We start from the raw sequence: 17,482 nt of genomic DNA, 5'->3' as shown, positions 1-17,482 counted from the left end.
TCTGTCCAGCCCACTTAGTTCTACAAAAGGGAAATGATTTTCCCATAAACCACAGTGCACAAGTAGTGTAAGTCACAGGTCACCAGCCTTCCACACCCAAGCTTGGAGAGACACCCACCTGCACATAGCACCCAGCACTTCATTAGGCCATCTCAGCAGTTAACCATGACCTGACAGTGGTAGCTGTTTATCCTGCATCTTCTAGGACTGGAAGCCATGCTGTGTAGTTTACACGTTATCACATTTAACCCCAAAGACAACCCTTTGTAGGAACATTTAGTCACTTTCCTATGGTCCCACCACTCACAAGCAGCAGATGTGACATTTGAACCCCGGCATTTGGATTCCAGAGTCCAAGTTGTTTTGACCTTCCATTTGTACAAAAAGTTTTTTCTCCCCCTGTATCTGTCCTGTGAGCCATGGATGAGCATTAATAGCAAGTAGAGATCCTGGTCCTGGCCTCAGGGGCTCCCAGTCTACTGGAGGAAACCAGATTCAGCAGGTTTGAGATAATCAGAAATCAGCTCAAGAGAGAGCTGATCAAGAATGGAATAAATGACTCACGGAGGTCAGGGGGAAATGGAGCAATCAGGAAGACTTCCTAGAGGAAGCAGATAGAGCTGATCAGTGGAGGACAGGGAGGTTTGTTGAGGCCAGGGGGAGTAGTGAGGCCCTCCAGGGATGCCTCATCTGGCTCCCAAGTACCTACTGTGATCTCTCTGAGCTCTTCTAAGAGGAGATGGGACAGGCCTGAAGAGGTTTCTGGAAGGTGCTGGCAAGCAGGGAGAGGAATGGCTAAGAAAGCATAAGAAATAGAAACTTCTAGCCCTAGGAAAACAAGCACCTATGCTGTTGCCCATGGATGAGCAACAAATGGAATGCTTCAGACTACAAAGCAGGAGAGGGCACTTTGAGCTGAGGCTATGTGCCTCTACTCCCGTGCTGCCTCCTGCAGGGCAGGCCAAGGGGAGGCCTATGGCTATTACTTCTAAATCTCCGAGCTCCCTGCCTTACCCTATTCCAGAGTGGGCCTGGAGCCATGACTCGCAGGCCCCATGCTGTTTTACCATTGGCAGCTGGAGCCAAATCTCTGTAGGCTTCAAGGAAGGATGATTTGACAATATGTTAACAAGTTTTGTTTTTAAACAGCCACAAACAAGGGCATTCAGAGCCATTTAGTCTGGGCTGTGGAGGAAAAACTCAGCCTGACATAAGTGAGGAGGAGTTTTGGCAAGCAAATGGTGAATCTAATCAGGGTAGACAGCCAAACACTGTTTTAAAAAACACCATGTCAATGATATATTGAGAAAAAGAAGTCTGAGTGTGTTATTTAAAGTTATAAATTTGTTTAACAGAAAGAAGACTATATATCCCTTCCAAATTGCTGAAGGGAAATCTTTTTTAAAGAAAACAGAGATCTTACAGCAAGAGATAGGAGAAAAGAAAAGCAACAAGGAAGCATTGAATCAGGAAACAAAAATAAGATAGCAGAGGCATGATCAAACATGTTTTAATAATAAATGTAACTGGATAAAGTTCATCTTTTAAAAGAAAAGGACTCTTGAATGGATTTTTAAAAACTTCAGCCATGCTTTCTTAAATGACAAACCTAAAACTGTGTGACTCAGAAATATTGAAAGTAAAATAATAAGATATATCAGGCAAATGCAAATAATGACAGCAAAAGTCAGAGTGTTTTATTGTTAATATTAAATGAGGTTGAAATCAAGGTACAAAGCTTGGGATAAAGAATAAAGATAATATAATTATTACATTTAATATATGTTACATTTACTATATAAACTATAATAAAAATATAACATGAATATATTTTCTTGGGATTGCATAGCATTCCTATAAAGCAAAAACCTTTGGGGAAAAAAAACAGAAAAAAGTGGCAACAGTGCAATAGTATAGGGAGATTTTTACCACATTTTTATTAGTTCTTGACAAATCAAGTAGAAAGAGCAAGACAATGAGAGATTTAATATATTTATAAAATAAATTTCCTCTAACATAATAAAAATAATAGCTAACATTTAAATAGCATTTACAATGTGCCAGACCCTGTTGTTAACATTTTATAAACTTTAATTCATTTAATTCTCACAATAACCCTATGAGATAGGTACTGTTATTGAGCCTATTTACAAATAAGAAAACTGCTAGATATAGCAAAAAAAGAAACAATGAAAACAAACCCTTAGAAATGAAAGTCATTCTTAAACAAACTTTGGATCAGACAAAAAATAGTTTTGTGGTAGGCTCATGGTGCTCATTACATTAACAAGTAAGCAAATAAATAAATAGACTATTCATGGACTAAAGATGACTGTGATATAAACCAAATTTTATGATTCAACCAATTCTGTCTACCTAAGATCTAGAAAAATAAAGGCAGTGGAAAAAACAGGGACTAGGTGATAAAACAAAAAACTAGAAGATAATAATATTGAGAATACTGAATGTGGGATGCAGCCAAAGCTGTAATAGGAGGAAAATTCATAGATTCAAACACTTTTATTATTAAATAGAAAGACTAAATTGAGTAATTCAAGAAATTGGAAATAGAACAACAAAATAATCTCAAGGAAAGCAAAAGAAGTAATAAAATAAAAATATAAATTAATGAATTAGAAAATAAAAATAAAACTGATAAAATTCCTAAGCTAGACCTTGAAAAACTAAATCAATCAAATAGATAAAGCACTAAGTAATCTCACATCTCTAACGGTAGATTCTTTCACATTCTCAGGGAAGAAAATCCAATCCTATTTAAAATATTCTAGTGTATGAAAAAAGATGGAATTCTACAAATTCTTTTTATGAAAGCTAAATGAATGCTAATTTTTAAAACTTCAAGTATACTAAAAAGAAAACCATAGACCAGTTTTCATACTCCATAATTACAGTGATGCAAAAATCTTAAAATACATATAGGATTCAGCAATACCTTTAAAAGATTAAATAAATAACATCTAGGTGTATTCTAAATATCAGAATGGTCCCATACTAAAAAATATATTTTTATGACCAGGACAGAAATGAAAACCATATAGTAATTTTTAAAACTCTGGTAAGGATAGAAATAAACTGTATTTCCTTAGTTTAGTAAAAGCCTTACTCCGGTTAACTTTTTTCATCAAAATTAGTAGTAAAGCACTTGAAACATTTTTATTAAAGTCAGGAAAAAGAAAAGGATGATTTAACTATTTTTTAGCTCTTGTTCATTAATTAATAATAATCTAAAAGTATTAGCCAGTGCAATTAATCAGGAAAATTAAGCACACTGTATAAAAATAGGAAAAAAGAATTGAAGTTATTATAATCAAGCATAAAATGATTAACAGAAATAAATAGGAATGTATCATTCCTTGTAGAAAACAATTGCCTAGAAAAAAAATTTAAGTCCTATTAAAAACATTAGATGACAGTCATAAAATAAATACATAAAAAATTGTTGCTGTTGTTTTATACTAACAGAAACCATTTAGTCACAAGTAACATTTCTGGAATAGTCCTTACATGGCAGGGACTGTAAGCATAAAATAACTGGGAATAAGTATAACAAGATGTATAAGAGGTACATGAAGAAAACTATAAAACTTTGCTAAGAAATGTAAAAGAAGATAAAGAGATAAATACACCATAAGTATTCTCTGGTCTTGGGTAGGAACCATCTGTATTAGATCCTAAAGCAGTTAAATAAATCCAATGCAATTACAATAAATTTCCAATATTTTCAAGGGAATCTGACAAAACATCTCTAAAGTTTATCTTAAAATTAAGAGAGCCAGGAAGATTCACATCATGCTAATTCTAGAAAGGAGGATAGAGAGAGCAGAGTAACCATTCAGAGAGGTCTGAAATAGATTCAAGCAAATATTGAAATGTAGTATATGACAAAGTTGTCAATGGATTTGAAATAGATTCTTTAATGAAGTGTTGGGACAGTGACAAGCCATGTGAGAAAAATGTTAAAATGGATATTTGCTCTTTACCAAAATATATTAGATTTTTAAAATTGTAATATAAAACAATGGAACTAGAAAGTTAAAACAAAAAGGAAAAAAAAAGGGTCATTTTTCCTACCCTTAGGCAAGGACTTCCTTAACATGACACTAAAGGTTTTATTAAATGAAAATCATAATATATGAAATGATTATATTCAATGATATAATAAATGAAAATGAACTACAGAACTGCAGAAAATGAAGAGGCACACAACTAAGATAAAAAATATAAAACAGAGTCCATGTCCCCAAATAAACCAGACTCTCAAGTAGAAATAAAGGCAAAGAGGATGGACAGGCAATGCACAAAAGGGAATATTGCAAATACCCAAGGAAAGGAGGTCAATATCTGGTAATAAGTTAAAATGTTGCAAAATACAACTTTCACTCATTAGGCTAAGAAAAGTGACAGAAGAGAAGCACCACCAGTGTTGGTGGTGTGGTGGAAAATAAGCCCCTTTGTACACTATGGAGGGAGTGTGGATTGGTGTTCCCTTCTGGACATCCTGTTCCCAATCTACCAAGAACACCTTTGGCCCAGGACCCTAATTTTAGAAATGTATCCTCAATAATAATTAGACACATTGTTTATAGTACTGTTGTTTCTACTAGGGATAAAGTGGAAACAACTGAAATGTTCACTAATAGAATTATTGGCTAAATAAACAGTAGTAGGTACAAATGACAAAATACTGGGCAGCCCTTAAGAAGAATGATAGATACTATATGTACTCACATTGCTGAATAGGTAAATGTTCACAGGACAGTGCTGAGTGGGAAAGGATATTGAACAGCAAAATAGTTAATATATCATAAAATTGGGTGCTCGTATACACACACACAAATAGGATCGAAAAGAATGTACACCTAAACATTAGCAATGGTTAACTTGGTGTCAGGAACCTGGAGGTAGCTTTAATCATTTTTTTTATAAGAAGCACACATTTTTATAGTCAGAAAAATACACCTTTTTATCTTGAACAACTCCCTTTTTGGAACCTGAATTACCCTTGTTCTGTGTACCCTAAGCAGATGAACTATAGGTGTGCCCTGCAGCCCATCCTCAGGCACTGCTAACAACACTGGCCGCTGGTTTACTGCAGCTCACAGAGGCCCTGCCATCAGAGGGAGGCCCAGAGCTCCAGGAGGAGGCAGCTCCCTGGGGCCCTGGGTGACGTGGGCCATTGCCTAGGCTGGGAGAAGTTGCTCAAGAGGAACAGGCACAGACTGAAGACTGGAGGTAGAGGAGGTCCAGGGGGGCCCTGGGAGTTTTCCCGTTGGCTCAGGAATTTGGGCTGAGGCAGCAATGAACTGCTGGGGAGACTTAACAACTTCCAGCACCTTAGAAACACTGACTTCGGGATTCTGAAGGCTGCAGGAGATTTGGTCTTATCTAGTCCTGTTTCCTAAATTTGTTTCCTAAACTTCCCACATACAAACTGCCTTTACTGTCATTTGTTTAAAATTCTGCTTTAGATCAACTCTCATTTTTTTGTTTGTTGAAATAAGTTTATTGTAAAGGAAAACATTTAATGATTGTTATCACTGGAAACCAGTATTATTTCCTATGAAAAGTAGAGCTAACTGCAGAAAGTAAATAGGGTGAAGACAGTGGAATAAAAACAGAAAAAAACGGTCTGCGCTATTTTCAGCAAAAGGCTCTTAGCTGAGCCACACCCCTTCTCCTGGCTAACACGGGAGGTCAGCATGTTTTAGAAAGATCTTCAAGATGCACTGGCCCAGAACTGGGACTCCTTCTTTAATGGAGGGAAGAAGCATCTCCCTATGCACCTGCCTTATTGTCCACCAAGAGATCATTTCATGGCCCACAGTGGCACACATTCCTTGAGAGCTTGCTGGTGGGCCCAGTGGTCTCACCCCTGCGCCTGCCCTTCTGGGCAGCAGTCACATGGTTGGCAATGAAGCCTGAGCAGGGTGGGATCGATGGAGGTCAGGATGCGGTTCTGCCTTGTCTGCCTGGGCTGCAGGCCTTTGAAGACATCTACCTGGAGGAGCGCAAGACCATCAAGGTTCTGCTGGAATATGCCGACAAGATGTTCACCTATGTCTTCGTGCTGGAGATGCTGCTCAAGTGGGTGGCCTACGGCTTCAAGAAGTACTTCACCAACGCCTGGTGCTGGCTGGACTTCCTCATCGTGGACGTGAGTGGCACCTGAAGGGGGTTGGGGAGACCAGCCAGTGCGGAAGGAGCTGAGGCAGAGGAGTGGGGACAGAACAGGGCCAGCAGGAGGCAGCAGCCCAAGGAAGGCCCTCAGCAGGCCATGCGCAGGCAGAGAAGGGGGCCAGGGTCTGGGGCCATGGATGAGAGTCAGTCCCTACCCTCAGAGTCCCCAGGCTTCTGGGGGAGACAAGACTCACCATGGGGAACAGCGAAGAGCAGGACAGGTAGGCTGTGAGCCAGGGCAGACTGGGACTCATCCTCAGGACGGCCAGAAGTGGGGAACAGGCAAACCCGTGCCATGACACCCACCCTGGCATGTCGGGAAGTGTCTGTCAGCCCACTAGACAGATGGCCAGCTGAGAGCCTCCAAATCCACACACAGGAGGGCTGTTCATACAGGGGACAGAGTGAACCAGAGGCCGGAGAGGCACCATTGCTGAAGGGATGCTGGGCAGGCAGGGAGATCCTCCAGCCCAGGTGGAAGGTACCACCTGGAGAGGATGAGAGGGGTGAAGTCAACTGTGAGAAGGAGGAAGCCACAAGCCCTGGCTGAGGTCGTTGCCCTGGACAGTGGGGAAGCTGGAGGGCCGGCCTGCCCTGAGTGTGTCCAGGCAGGGCCTGGGGCAGGATGCTGGCATGTCCTCTGAGCACTCAGTTGGCAGATGGAGTGGGAAGCCCCTGCCCCACAGCTGCTCAGGCCCCAGGACACCTCTGGGTGCCATGCCCAAGTGGGAGAGCAGCCGGAGGGGGTCCACCGAGCTGTGGGGTGGAGAAGCCTTGCATCTGCGTTCTGTGAGGGCAGAGAGCGTGCGGTCAAGTCCGAGGCTCTGGGATGGCTCACCGTCAGGTCACAGGGGTCCTGCTGAGCAGAATGTGGGTCAGGACCTACAGACCCAAGTGAGGGGCAGCAGAAGACCCCTGAGGCCTCCTCATCCAGCAGCTTCTTGGGAAGTGGGCCTGCTGAGGGGTGCCCCCAGGCAGGTGGGGGAGTTTGCAAAGACTTCCAGGGAAGCCCTCAACCCTCCACAACTCCCACCTTGGGTAACTCAGAGCTGAGGCCAGCAAAGGGGCCTGTCAGTGCTTTCCACCTGGTCCCAAGACTGGGGAATTGGCCTGTGGAGAAGGGATCCGAGGCTCGGAGCAGGTCCGGACCCAAGGCCAAGCAGAAGGAGGGACATCATGGAACCAGCTTTCCTGATGCTGGCGGTGCTGCCATTCCTCCACCCCCATCCCCAGCCCTTCGCAGGTCTCAGGGTCTGGAGAAGGGTGTTTCCAGAACCAATTCATGCCTTTTATCAGTAACAGTATTGGACATCTTCTGTGTGCAGGCGCTGTTGCAGGAGTGGGGTCCCGGGGGACAAAACACAGAAATCCCTGCCCCTGTGAGGAGGGGGGCTGCAAACCATGCACGAAGGAAACCATCTGTTCAGTAGAGGGCAAGGTGTGCCCTGGAGGGAAGGAGGCAGAGGAGGGAAGGGGTCAGGAGGGTAGGCCTGGGAGAGGGGAAGGTACAGATTGCAGCCACGAATAGGCTGGCCTGGTGTGCCCATCAGGGGACACCAGATGACAGCAGAGCTGAGGGAAGATGAGACTGGCCAGGTGGATGTCTGCAGAACATGCCAAGCAGAGGCTGGAGCAGCAGCACAAAGGTCCTATGGTGGGACCCTGCAAACACCAGCAAGGAGCAGGCCAGGGTGGCTGGAGCAAGCAGGAGAGGGGGCTGCCTGGGCAGAAGGGAGCAGCCTTTGAGGAACACGGCTTCTGGAGTAAAATGGGAGCATTCATTACAGGGCTTTGAAGAGAGGAGGATGGGATCTGACTCATGTTATTGAGCAATGGGACGTGGGCACAAGTGGAAGCAGGGAGAAGAGCTGGCAGGCCATGGCTGCGGTCCAGAGGAGAGAGGCCGGCGGCCTGGCCAGGATGGCGGCAGTGCAAGTGTGAGAAATACTTGGGCTTCTGATGTATTTTGAAGGCAGAGCCAACAGGAAATCCTGGTGGGTCGGATGCAGGGTGTGAGAGACAGAGAGGAGACAAGGATGACGCCAAGGCTTGTGGCCTGAGCAGCTGGAAGGATGGAGCTGCCATTGGCTGGGGGACTGTGGGTGGAACGCATAGGGCATGCTTGGAGAGAGCAGATGCCTCCGTGGCCTGTGGGAATGAGGTGGGCCAGCTGCCAGCCTGGTCCCAGACCCTGTCCTCAGGAGGAGGCCCCTGAGAGATGCTGTCAGCTCTGCGGGGTGGGGTCAGGGACTCGTACCCCGGTGTCTTGGAGGGGTGTGTAGGGGCAGCACAGAAGCCCGTCCTGGGAGCCTCCCCAACCCTCCAGGCCAGCTGCCCTGAGCAGGGCAGGGTGAGGTAGGAGGCTGTCCCCAGGCGCAAGCACACGTCAGCAGGGCAGCACAGTGGGATAGAATCTGCAGTCGGGCGTGGGAGACCCCACAGCGCTGCAGGCACAGTCTCCTCATGCCTCCTGCTCTTCATGGGGTGCTGTCCACCTTTGGGACATGCTAGGACTGCCTGCTCAGCTCCACTCAGGGTGGGCGTTCCATCCCAGAAGAGGGCTTCTCTGGGGGTGGGGAAGGGCAGGTTCAAGAATTCGACTTTAAGGCAAGTGCATGGGGACCAAAGCGGTGTGCCCCACCCCCATGCCAGTGGTGGCTTCAGAGCTTGGTGTGCTGTCCAGGGCATTGGTACATCCAGGGCCCGGCCGGGTCAGCCGGGCCTTCACCAAGGGGTGTGAGGCGCACCTGGCAGGCCCCCAGCTGGTCTCACGCCACACACACTCAGACTCCCCAGCCTCTGGAGACAGAAAGGTCAGGACCTCCAGCTGTCTGCCACCCAGCCCTGGGCAGGTGGGCCGGGACCCACCAACTCCAGGGCTGCCCCCCACTGCCCACAGGTCTCGCTTATCAGCCTGGTGGCCAACACCCTGGGCTTCGCCGAGATGGGCCCCATCAAGTCGCTGCGGACTCTGCGTGCCCTCCGACCCCTGCGAGCCCTTTCCCGATTTGAGGGCATGAGGGTAAGAGGGGTGGCTGCCTTTCTGGAGGGCCATGGGCAGTGACTCTCCTGGGCTCTAGGCTCAACTGCTGACCGAGTGGCCCAGCCTGGAGTGGGGAAGGTGGCCCCTGACTTGGCAGGACAGTGGCCAGGACCTCCCAGGGGCCTAGGAGGCCAGGAGAGCACCGGACGAGGAGGGACGCCCAGCCCATGGTGTCTCACCCCTGGGTGCGCCCTGGCTCCAAGTGCCCATGCACACCCCTGCCTCCTGGCCGACACAGGCGTCTCCCTCTGCGTGGGGCAGTAGGGCTGCAACAGCGAGGATGAGGGCCCAAGGAGGGAGCAGCTGGAGTCTCCGCCAGACACTAGTCTGCGTGCATTTACAAAGCCTGCACTCTTTTCTAAGGCGGAGCCCTATGTGTTTATCAAGTCATGAAATTTTACCAAAGAAGGTGCACATGTAAGGCAGATTTAAAAGTCCACCAAGAACCATAGTACCCATATATATAGCAAGAACACAAACGTGTGTGTGTTTGTGCATGTGTTGTGTGCATGCATTTTAGGTTTGTCCTTGTTTTGTTGCAGAACTTGACGGTTCTGTTGTGGCTTTAGCCACACCTGTGTGTCTCTGGCTGACCCTGTAGCACCTTCACATGCCCCATTTGGTGGGTGGTTTTAAGCTTTGTCTACACCCCCAATTCATGGAGAAATAAGTCACTTATTCCCAATGGGAACCCATTCACAAGTGAGAACCTGGCCTTGGTTAAATGTCTCTTTGCGATCAAGGACATTTGATCCCAGAGGGACATGGGGAAGACGCTGCTGCCAGGAAGGCCCCTGCTGCGGCTGCCACGGGGCCAGCCAAGGGCAACTGGAGAGTTGGGCTCTCCACCCTGTTCCGGGTTCATCATGCCTGCTGGGAGCCAGGGTCCTCCCTCATTTGGGAGTGTCAGCATTGCCCATCCCAGCACCATACTCCCCAACGGCCCCACACAGGCTCCACTTCCAGTATGTGACTCAGAGAAACTAGGGCCTGGTCCCCCAGAGGAGTGGCACCCCATATGCTTTGCCAGGGGAGCCTCTTCTGGGTGCTGTGTTTAGAAGACCACAAGGCCATGGCTCCCCACGGAGGGCAGAGGCTCAGGGAGCACCTCCACCTGCCTCCCCGCTCAGCTCTCATAGCAGCTTTGAGAGCCATCCGAGCCCCATCCAGACATATGGCACAGGGCCCCCCTGAGCACACATCGGGAGAACAACCGTCCGTCCCAGTAGCAGCAGCCCCAAGATAAACCAGAAATGTAGCTGAGGGGATGTCTGTAGAGGCCCTCTCTGTCAGATTTCTGGCACATTCAACAAGCAGAGACTCTTGCAAATTAAATCTGAAGGTCATGGGTTCAGGGGAGGACCAAGAAGGGAAAGGCTGATGTCCAGAGTTCCATCAGGTGTTAGTCTGCAAAGAAAAAGGTGTCGTGCTCTCTCTCCGCTCAGTCCCAGCAGGGCTCCCAGCCAGGGGTCGCCCTTCCTGCGTCGCGGGAAGTGTCCTGCACCCCTACCCCACAGGGACCTGTAGCCGAGGAGTTCAGTAGGTGGGGGTCCTGAGAAGGGCACGTGGTCTGGGCTCCTGTAAGGACGAGCCTCTCCCCTGTCCGCCTGAGGTGGTGGTCAACGCCCTGGTGGGCGCCATCCCGTCCATCATGAACGTCCTCCTCGTCTGCCTCATCTTCTGGCTCATCTTCAGCATCATGGGTGTGAACCTCTTCGCGGGGAAGTTTGGGAGGTGCATCAACCACACCGAGGGAGGCCTGCCCTTGCACTACACCATCGTGAACAACAAGAGTGACTGCGTGTCTTTCAATGTGACTGGCGAGCTGTACTGGACCAAGGTGAAGGTGAACTTCGACAACGTGGGGGCTGGGTACCTGGCCCTCCTGCAGGTGGTAAGTCCTGGGGAGGAGGCCTTCTTCCCTCCCCCGGCTCTCCAGCAAGAGCCACGGTGTGAGCAGGGGTTACGGGGCCACGCTGGATCCCCACAGGAGGGTCTCACTGCCTGAAGGAGGCCAGGGGCTCTCCAGAGACTCCTGGCTCCGTGGGAACTCCCCAGGTTTTCCCTTCTAGAGCAGATGCCACATTTCCCAAGAGGCATGGCATGGGGTTCAGCACTGCGGCAGAACCAGCCCCCAGCCCGTAGGCCAGCTGGACTTCACACTGCCAGCTTGGCGGTGTGATGGCACAGGTTAAACGTGGAAGACCATAGACACCCAGAGCCAGCACTATTAGCATAATCGTGACTCTGGCCCCCTCTGAAAAAAGGCAGTAACACCTCCTGCATTGTGTAAAAGAATGTTCTACATGCGTCTCTGATGGCAGATGTGTGGTGTTTACACGCACACGCGTCCTACCCAGTCTTTCCAAAGTTCCCATTGGTTAGTGAGGAGTGAGGACAGTGGCTTAAGAGATTGTAACACAGGCCATGAAATTGACCCACAAACCGTCTTGACCGCAGTGCAAGCAGCACAGCTTGCTTCTCTCCCACTCCCCCTCCTAGTCTCAAGTCCCCAAAGCAGAGGAAACCCAGCAACTCACCTGAAGCCTAATGCCCGTCCATTCACTCCTCCACCAAACCTGAATCCCAGTACTAGCTTTCTGCAGAGACTCCCTGAAACACCGTGTGGAGAACAGGCTAGAGCTGAACCCAGAGGCCCTGTGGTTGTCCCTCTCCATGTCAGAGCTTGGGAGGCAAGTCCCTGTCCGTGGACTGAGAATTGCCTGGTGTCCAGACAGAACCACACAGTGGCTGGACAAGATTCAGTCCCAGTGACTCAGAACCCTAGGTGGTCCCCAGCAGTTTCCAAGGTGTTTCCTGGTCCCTCTTCACAGGTGAGGGCCTCATAGCATACCTTGCTTTCTGTGGGGTGGCCTCAGTTTCCCCACATCTGCCCTGCCTGCCCCATAAGGCCTTTCAGGCATGCAAAGCTTGTGTGGACAAGTTTGCACCCATAGAGGTCATTTGGGGCAGGATTGGATTTTGCCAGAAACACATGTGAGACCCCAGGGCAGTCAGTCTTACCCCCAAGCATGTCCCTCAGGCTCTTTCTGCATCCTCATCGCAGCCCAGTTGGGGCAGACAGTGCAGACAGCACCAGGGCCCCGTCCCATTCAGCTCCCCTCTTTAGTGCCTTGGTGCAGTGTGCTAGAGCCAGCTTGCATGCGCTCACAAGAGCTCACTGTTACATTTTCAGATATTTGCAAGCCATTATTAAAAATAGATTTTATAAACTTGCAATTAACTAAATGATATTAAGGGAAAATCAAAAACCATTTATTATCGTCTGTGCTTTGAGGTTGTTTACATCTGTTGTATCCGTACCATGGAAATACTATAATGCTGGGCTCCTACGCATCTATTCCAAACTCTATTCAGTAATGGCTTGTTGGCAACTTGAAGCTGGCCACAGTGGAGGTATTTACAGTGAGAAAGTGGCAAACACAACAGTCAGGGTATTTTCCCCTGAAAGGCCATCTGTTGGCCATTTACAAACACACCACAGGAAAAGGGCCCCCTTGGGTCCTAGGGAGGGTTGGGATTCTTCCGGGACCTCCTCTGAAAGGCCATGGGGCAGAAGCCACAGGTTCTCTACAGGACTAGGTTGGCACTGGGGTCTCCCTCAGGCCAGAACAGAGAGCACAGGCCCCACCTCTGTCCCTGACACCTGCTGCAGGACTGTGTGTCATTCTAGAAACAGAAATGAGTGTGGATCTGAAGGACAGACCTGCTACAGGCCTCACCAAGCTGCTGGTCAGCATCAAGAAGCTTATCCTCCACTGTGTGGCCCTCTTGGGCTGCCTGCTTGGCTAGCTTCCCCTTCGCCCTCAGCCCAAAACAAGGAGGCCTTTCCCTGACCACCCAGCACTGGGGCACTGCCTAAGGTGTGGGTGGGCTGCTTGCTTCTTAGGAGGCTATTTCCAGGCCTCCTGTCCAGAGAGGAGCCCTAAATAGCTCAACAGATGAGAATGACATTATTTTCTTAGTCTCATCTTTTCCTTCCAGGCAACGTTTAAAGGCTGGATGGACATCATGTATGCAGCTGTGGACTCCAGAGGGGTAGGTTACCTCTGGTCTTCCCCACTGAGTCAGGAGCCTAAAGTTTCCAACTGCTTGGCCACCAGGGAATCAGTGCCTACATCTGAAAGCCCATCCCATAGGGGCCAGCCCTCTGGTGTCAGCCTGGAGCTGAGCCTCTCTGGATGCCCAGGCCTGGCCCTGGGGTGAGGTTGCATAGTCTCCCAAGGAGTCCCAGAATTCTCCAATAGCTTTCAAATGAAATTCACTATAATATACTTATATCTTAAAGTCTTACACTAGGAAGATGGGGTGGAAGCAGCAAAGATGCAAAGCAAGTTTCTTCTTTGATCTTGTCCCCCACCCGTGACACTGACAGCTCACTGAAGACAGGCAGATGCCCCACATTCTCAGACCTCCCAAGGCCCAGGAGCAGAAACTGGGCAGTGCCACTGGGCCAGCCCTGAGCCCAGCACACCTGCTCTCCTCACCTGCCACCACATTCCGAACACCATCTGCCCACCCTGGCCCTGCTCTGTACTCCCGTGCACCCATAGACAGACACCCCAGCTTTCCTCCAGACACACCCTCTCCCCAACAGAGTGGACACCCCAGCCCCCCATTCCTGCCTGTATGGTTGTCTCCTGCCTGATTGCTCCCCAGCACCCCATTCCCACCCATCTGATCATCCCCTGGCTGACTTCTCCCTAGTCCCGACTCCCACCTGTCTGATCTCCCATCTGATTTCTTCCCCATAGTATGAAGAGCAGCCCCAGTGGGAATACAACCTCTACATGTATATCTACTTCGTCATTTTCATCATCTTCGGATCTTTCTTCACCCTGAACCTTTTCATCGGTGTCATCATTGACAATTTCAACCAACAAAAGAAAAAGATACGTGGAGCCCGTGCTCCCCATGGGCCGGCAGGGCGGGGCTGGGCACAGGGTGCTCCTGGTCCCATTTTGCCTTCCTCCTGGGGATGGGTGGGAAGGGCTGCGTCTGTGCGACACATCTAGGCCTGTAGGAGTGTAAGGCCGGCCCCCGCACCTGCCCCAGCCCACCCAGGAGATAAGGCTCCTGAGAGAACCTAGGCGGGGGCTCAGATGCCTGGGTCCAGTCGGGGCACCGAAGGAGGGGGGCTGTCCTTGGAGCTCTTGCAGACAGCCGTGATCAGGCTGCCAGCACACGGAGTAGGCAGAGAACCTCCAGGCTGGCCGTGCTGGGCAGGGGAGTGGGAGGGTCACCGAGAGCTTGAGGGGGACAGGGACAGAGCCCTGGAAACACAGCCTGATGCGGGATAGGGACGTGCTTTCCTCCATCCAGAGAGGAGGCTAGGAGGCTGACTGGCACCCTCACCCAGGAGGCAGGAGCCCTGTGCCCTTGTGCTGGAGCCCCCGAGAACCCCAGAGTGAGTCTGGTGCCTGTTTGTCTGCACTTAGGGGGCCAGGACATCTTCATGACAGAGGAGCAGAAAAAGTACTACAACGCCATGAAGAAGCTGGGCTCCAAGAAGCCGCAGAAGCCCATCCCGCGGCCCCTGGTGAGCCAGGCTCCCAATTCGGCGTGGGGGAGGATCTGCTGGGGGCCCAGGAAGCCCCCACCCCACAGGGCCAGCTGCAGGGCCCCTTCACCCCAGCCTGGGGCCTCCTCACAGCCCAGGGAAGGAGGGGCATCCTCCATGTCTAACCACACACAGAGGGCTCAGGCTCGGGGAGTGGGGAAGGCGTGGGAAGGCTGGGATCGGCAGGGACACCCCCCCAGCAGCCCCCCGCCCCCATTCGGAACTTCCTCCTGTAACCCCCTGAGCAGTACGGGCTGTGCTCCAGGGTCCCTGGGCAGTGGGCCAGGACAGGTGTTGCGTCTTCTGCCAGGCACACTCCCTTGCCTGATCAAGATATTCTCCAAGAAAGTGTGTGTTGAGCAGGGTGGGGGGTGGCACCCAAAAGTAATCAGGTGACATAACCTAAATCTCTAGCTAGCAGGTGACAGTTCCAGATTTTTAGGTCCAGCTCACCACCTCCATCTGCCTCTTTCCTGTTCCCCATGCTCTGTTCTAGGTTGGGGATTGAGAGACATGTTTTTATTTGTTTAGTATCTTCTCTTTTCTCCCAGAATAATCTGGGATGACTTACAATTAAAGACATATAAATATAGTTAGTAGATAAATAAACTCAATTCTGCAAAAAGAGTGGAGAGAATGTGTTAACCTGAGGGCTAATATGATTACTAGGATTGAACTTAAACTTGACTCTTTTGGCGAGGGAGCATTTTGGCAGCCTCCCTACTCCTTCCGCACGGGTCGGTCTGGTGCAGTGACGCCTCTGCAGGGCACGGCGGGCCTGGGCCCGGAGCAGCAACGGAAGCCCAGCCACCCACCCTGGTCCCCACTGAGCCGTCTCCTCCCCTTTACAGAACAAGTGCCAGGGCTTCATGTTCGACATTGTGACCAAGCAGGCCTTTGATGTCACCATCATGCTCCTCATCTGCCTGAACATGGTCACCATGATGGTGGAGACAGACGAGCAGGGCCCTGAGAAGGTCAGCATCTTGGCCAAGATCAACCTGCTCTTCGTAGCCATCTTCACAGGCGAGTGCATCATCAAGATGACCGCCCTGCGCCACTATTACTTCACCAACAGCTGGAACATCTTCGACTTCGTGGTGGTCATCCTCTCCATCGTGGGTGGGTATGCGAGTCAGCTAGGCAGCCAGCCGGCCTCCAGCCCCAGGCTGCACTTAAAGGCCAAGCACACTGGGCTTCTCCAATGTTCTCTCTGCAGGGCTCACCTCTCCCATCAAAAGGACACATTTGCACACACACATGCATGCACAGGACACGCACAAATGCATACATAAACACGCATATTTACACACACACATACACTCACACCCCTCCAGGGAAAACTTGTCTAGGAGGGCCCACTCAGGCGCAGGGCCAACCTGGCAGAGGGCCCTGCACCTCCTCTGGCCCCGCCCTCCTGAGACCCTAGAACAGTGCTATCTGCTTGGAAGGCTCCAGGACAAGCCTAGGGAAGGGAGTGGGGTGGGGGGCGGTCCTCCTGCCCTCCCAAGGGAAAACCTGTGCCCTCCGCTGAGGAAGAAGGCGTGCATTGGTGACATGTGTCTCTGGAGATGGGAGGCAGGTGGCCTCTGGGGTAGAAGTTCCACCTGGAAATAGAATATCCTGGAGTTTAGCCTGGAAACCAAAGCCACCAAGATGCCAGCTCCTTTGGACGTCACCCACTTGTTAATCACCTTACAGAGTGTGCGGCATGTCAGGGAGATCAGAGGATAGAGCAGCAGAGAGGAGGTTCACACAGCCCATCAGGGCTGCTGTAACAAATAACCAAACTGGGTCACTTAGGAACAACAGAAATTTATTTCTCATCGTTTTTGGAGGCATAAGTCCAAGATCAAAGCACCAGCATGTCCACATTTGGGGGAGGGTCCTCCACCTGGCTCATGGCTGGCATCTTCTCCCTGTCCTAGCCTGGGGGAGCTCTCTGGGGTCTCTGTTATAAGGGTACTGACCCCATTAACAAAGGCTCTGCCCTCATGACCTAAGCACCTCTCAAAGGTCTCACCTCCAAACACCATCACCTTTGGGGGTTAGGATTTCAACATATGACTTTGGGGGACACAGATGTTCAGACCATAGCACATACCCAAATCTGTTTGACCTCAGAGCCCAAAGCAGTTTTATTCATATGTAATTCACATAACATAAAACTCACTCTGGAAAGTATACAATTCAATGGTTTTTAGTATATTCACAGAGCTGGGCAGCCACCACCACTACCTAACTTTAGAATATTTTCCTCAACCCCGTAAGACATTCTGTACCCATTTACAGTCTCTCCCTTTTCCCCCTCCCCAGCCCCGGGCAACCACTGATTAAAATTTTGAGGGACTGCCAAACTGTTTTCCAAAGTGGCCACACCATCTTATATTCCCCTCATCAAAGCACAAGGGTTCCAGTTACTCCATGTCCTCACCACCACCTGCTATTGTCTGTAATTTTTTTATTATAGCCACCCCAGTAGTTATGAGCTGATAGCTCGTTGAGGTTTTGGGTTACGTTTCCCTGATGACGAATGGTGTCGAACATCTTTTCATGTTCATATCGGTCATTTTCCTTGGTATATCTTAATATATAACAAGAGAAATGCCTTGGATAAATGTCTATTCAATCTTCTGCTCATTTTTAAATTGGCTTATTAT

At 49.7% G+C, this 17,482-nt stretch overlaps 1 protein-coding gene across 9 annotated transcripts in view; it reads left to right on the top strand.

The window, feature by feature from the left end:
• SCN5A (sodium voltage-gated channel alpha subunit 5) overlaps positions 1 to 17,482 on the top strand; it is an 89,478-nt gene that overhangs the window by 68,857 nt on the left and 3,139 nt on the right. For 6 of the 9 annotated variants that reach the window (XM_037014351.2, XM_037014349.2, XM_037014347.2 and 3 more), the window contains 7 exons: positions 6,002 to 6,175; positions 9,098 to 9,220; positions 10,854 to 11,135; positions 13,247 to 13,300; positions 14,017 to 14,154; positions 14,697 to 14,801; positions 15,674 to 15,944. In XM_037014351.2, the coding sequence (XP_036870246.2) occupies positions 6,002 to 6,175; positions 9,098 to 9,220; positions 10,854 to 11,135; positions 13,247 to 13,300; positions 14,017 to 14,154; positions 14,697 to 14,801; positions 15,674 to 15,944 (1,147 nt within the window). Of the gene's footprint in view, positions 1 to 6,001; positions 6,176 to 9,097; positions 9,221 to 10,853; positions 11,136 to 13,246; positions 13,301 to 14,016; positions 14,159 to 14,696; positions 14,802 to 15,673; positions 15,945 to 17,482 lie in introns of all 9 variants that reach the window. The other 3 variants (XM_073222453.1, XM_073222451.1, XM_073222452.1) reach the window with 2 other exon arrangements.

The sequence above is a fragment of the Manis javanica genome, chromosome 15, assembly GCF_040802235.1.
Source record: "Manis javanica isolate MJ-LG chromosome 15, MJ_LKY, whole genome shotgun sequence".
NCBI classification, from domain to species: domain Eukaryota; kingdom Metazoa; phylum Chordata; class Mammalia; order Pholidota; family Manidae; genus Manis; species Manis javanica.
Note: the sequence above shows the minus strand (reverse complement) of the source record. Positions and strands in the feature narration are given on the sequence as shown.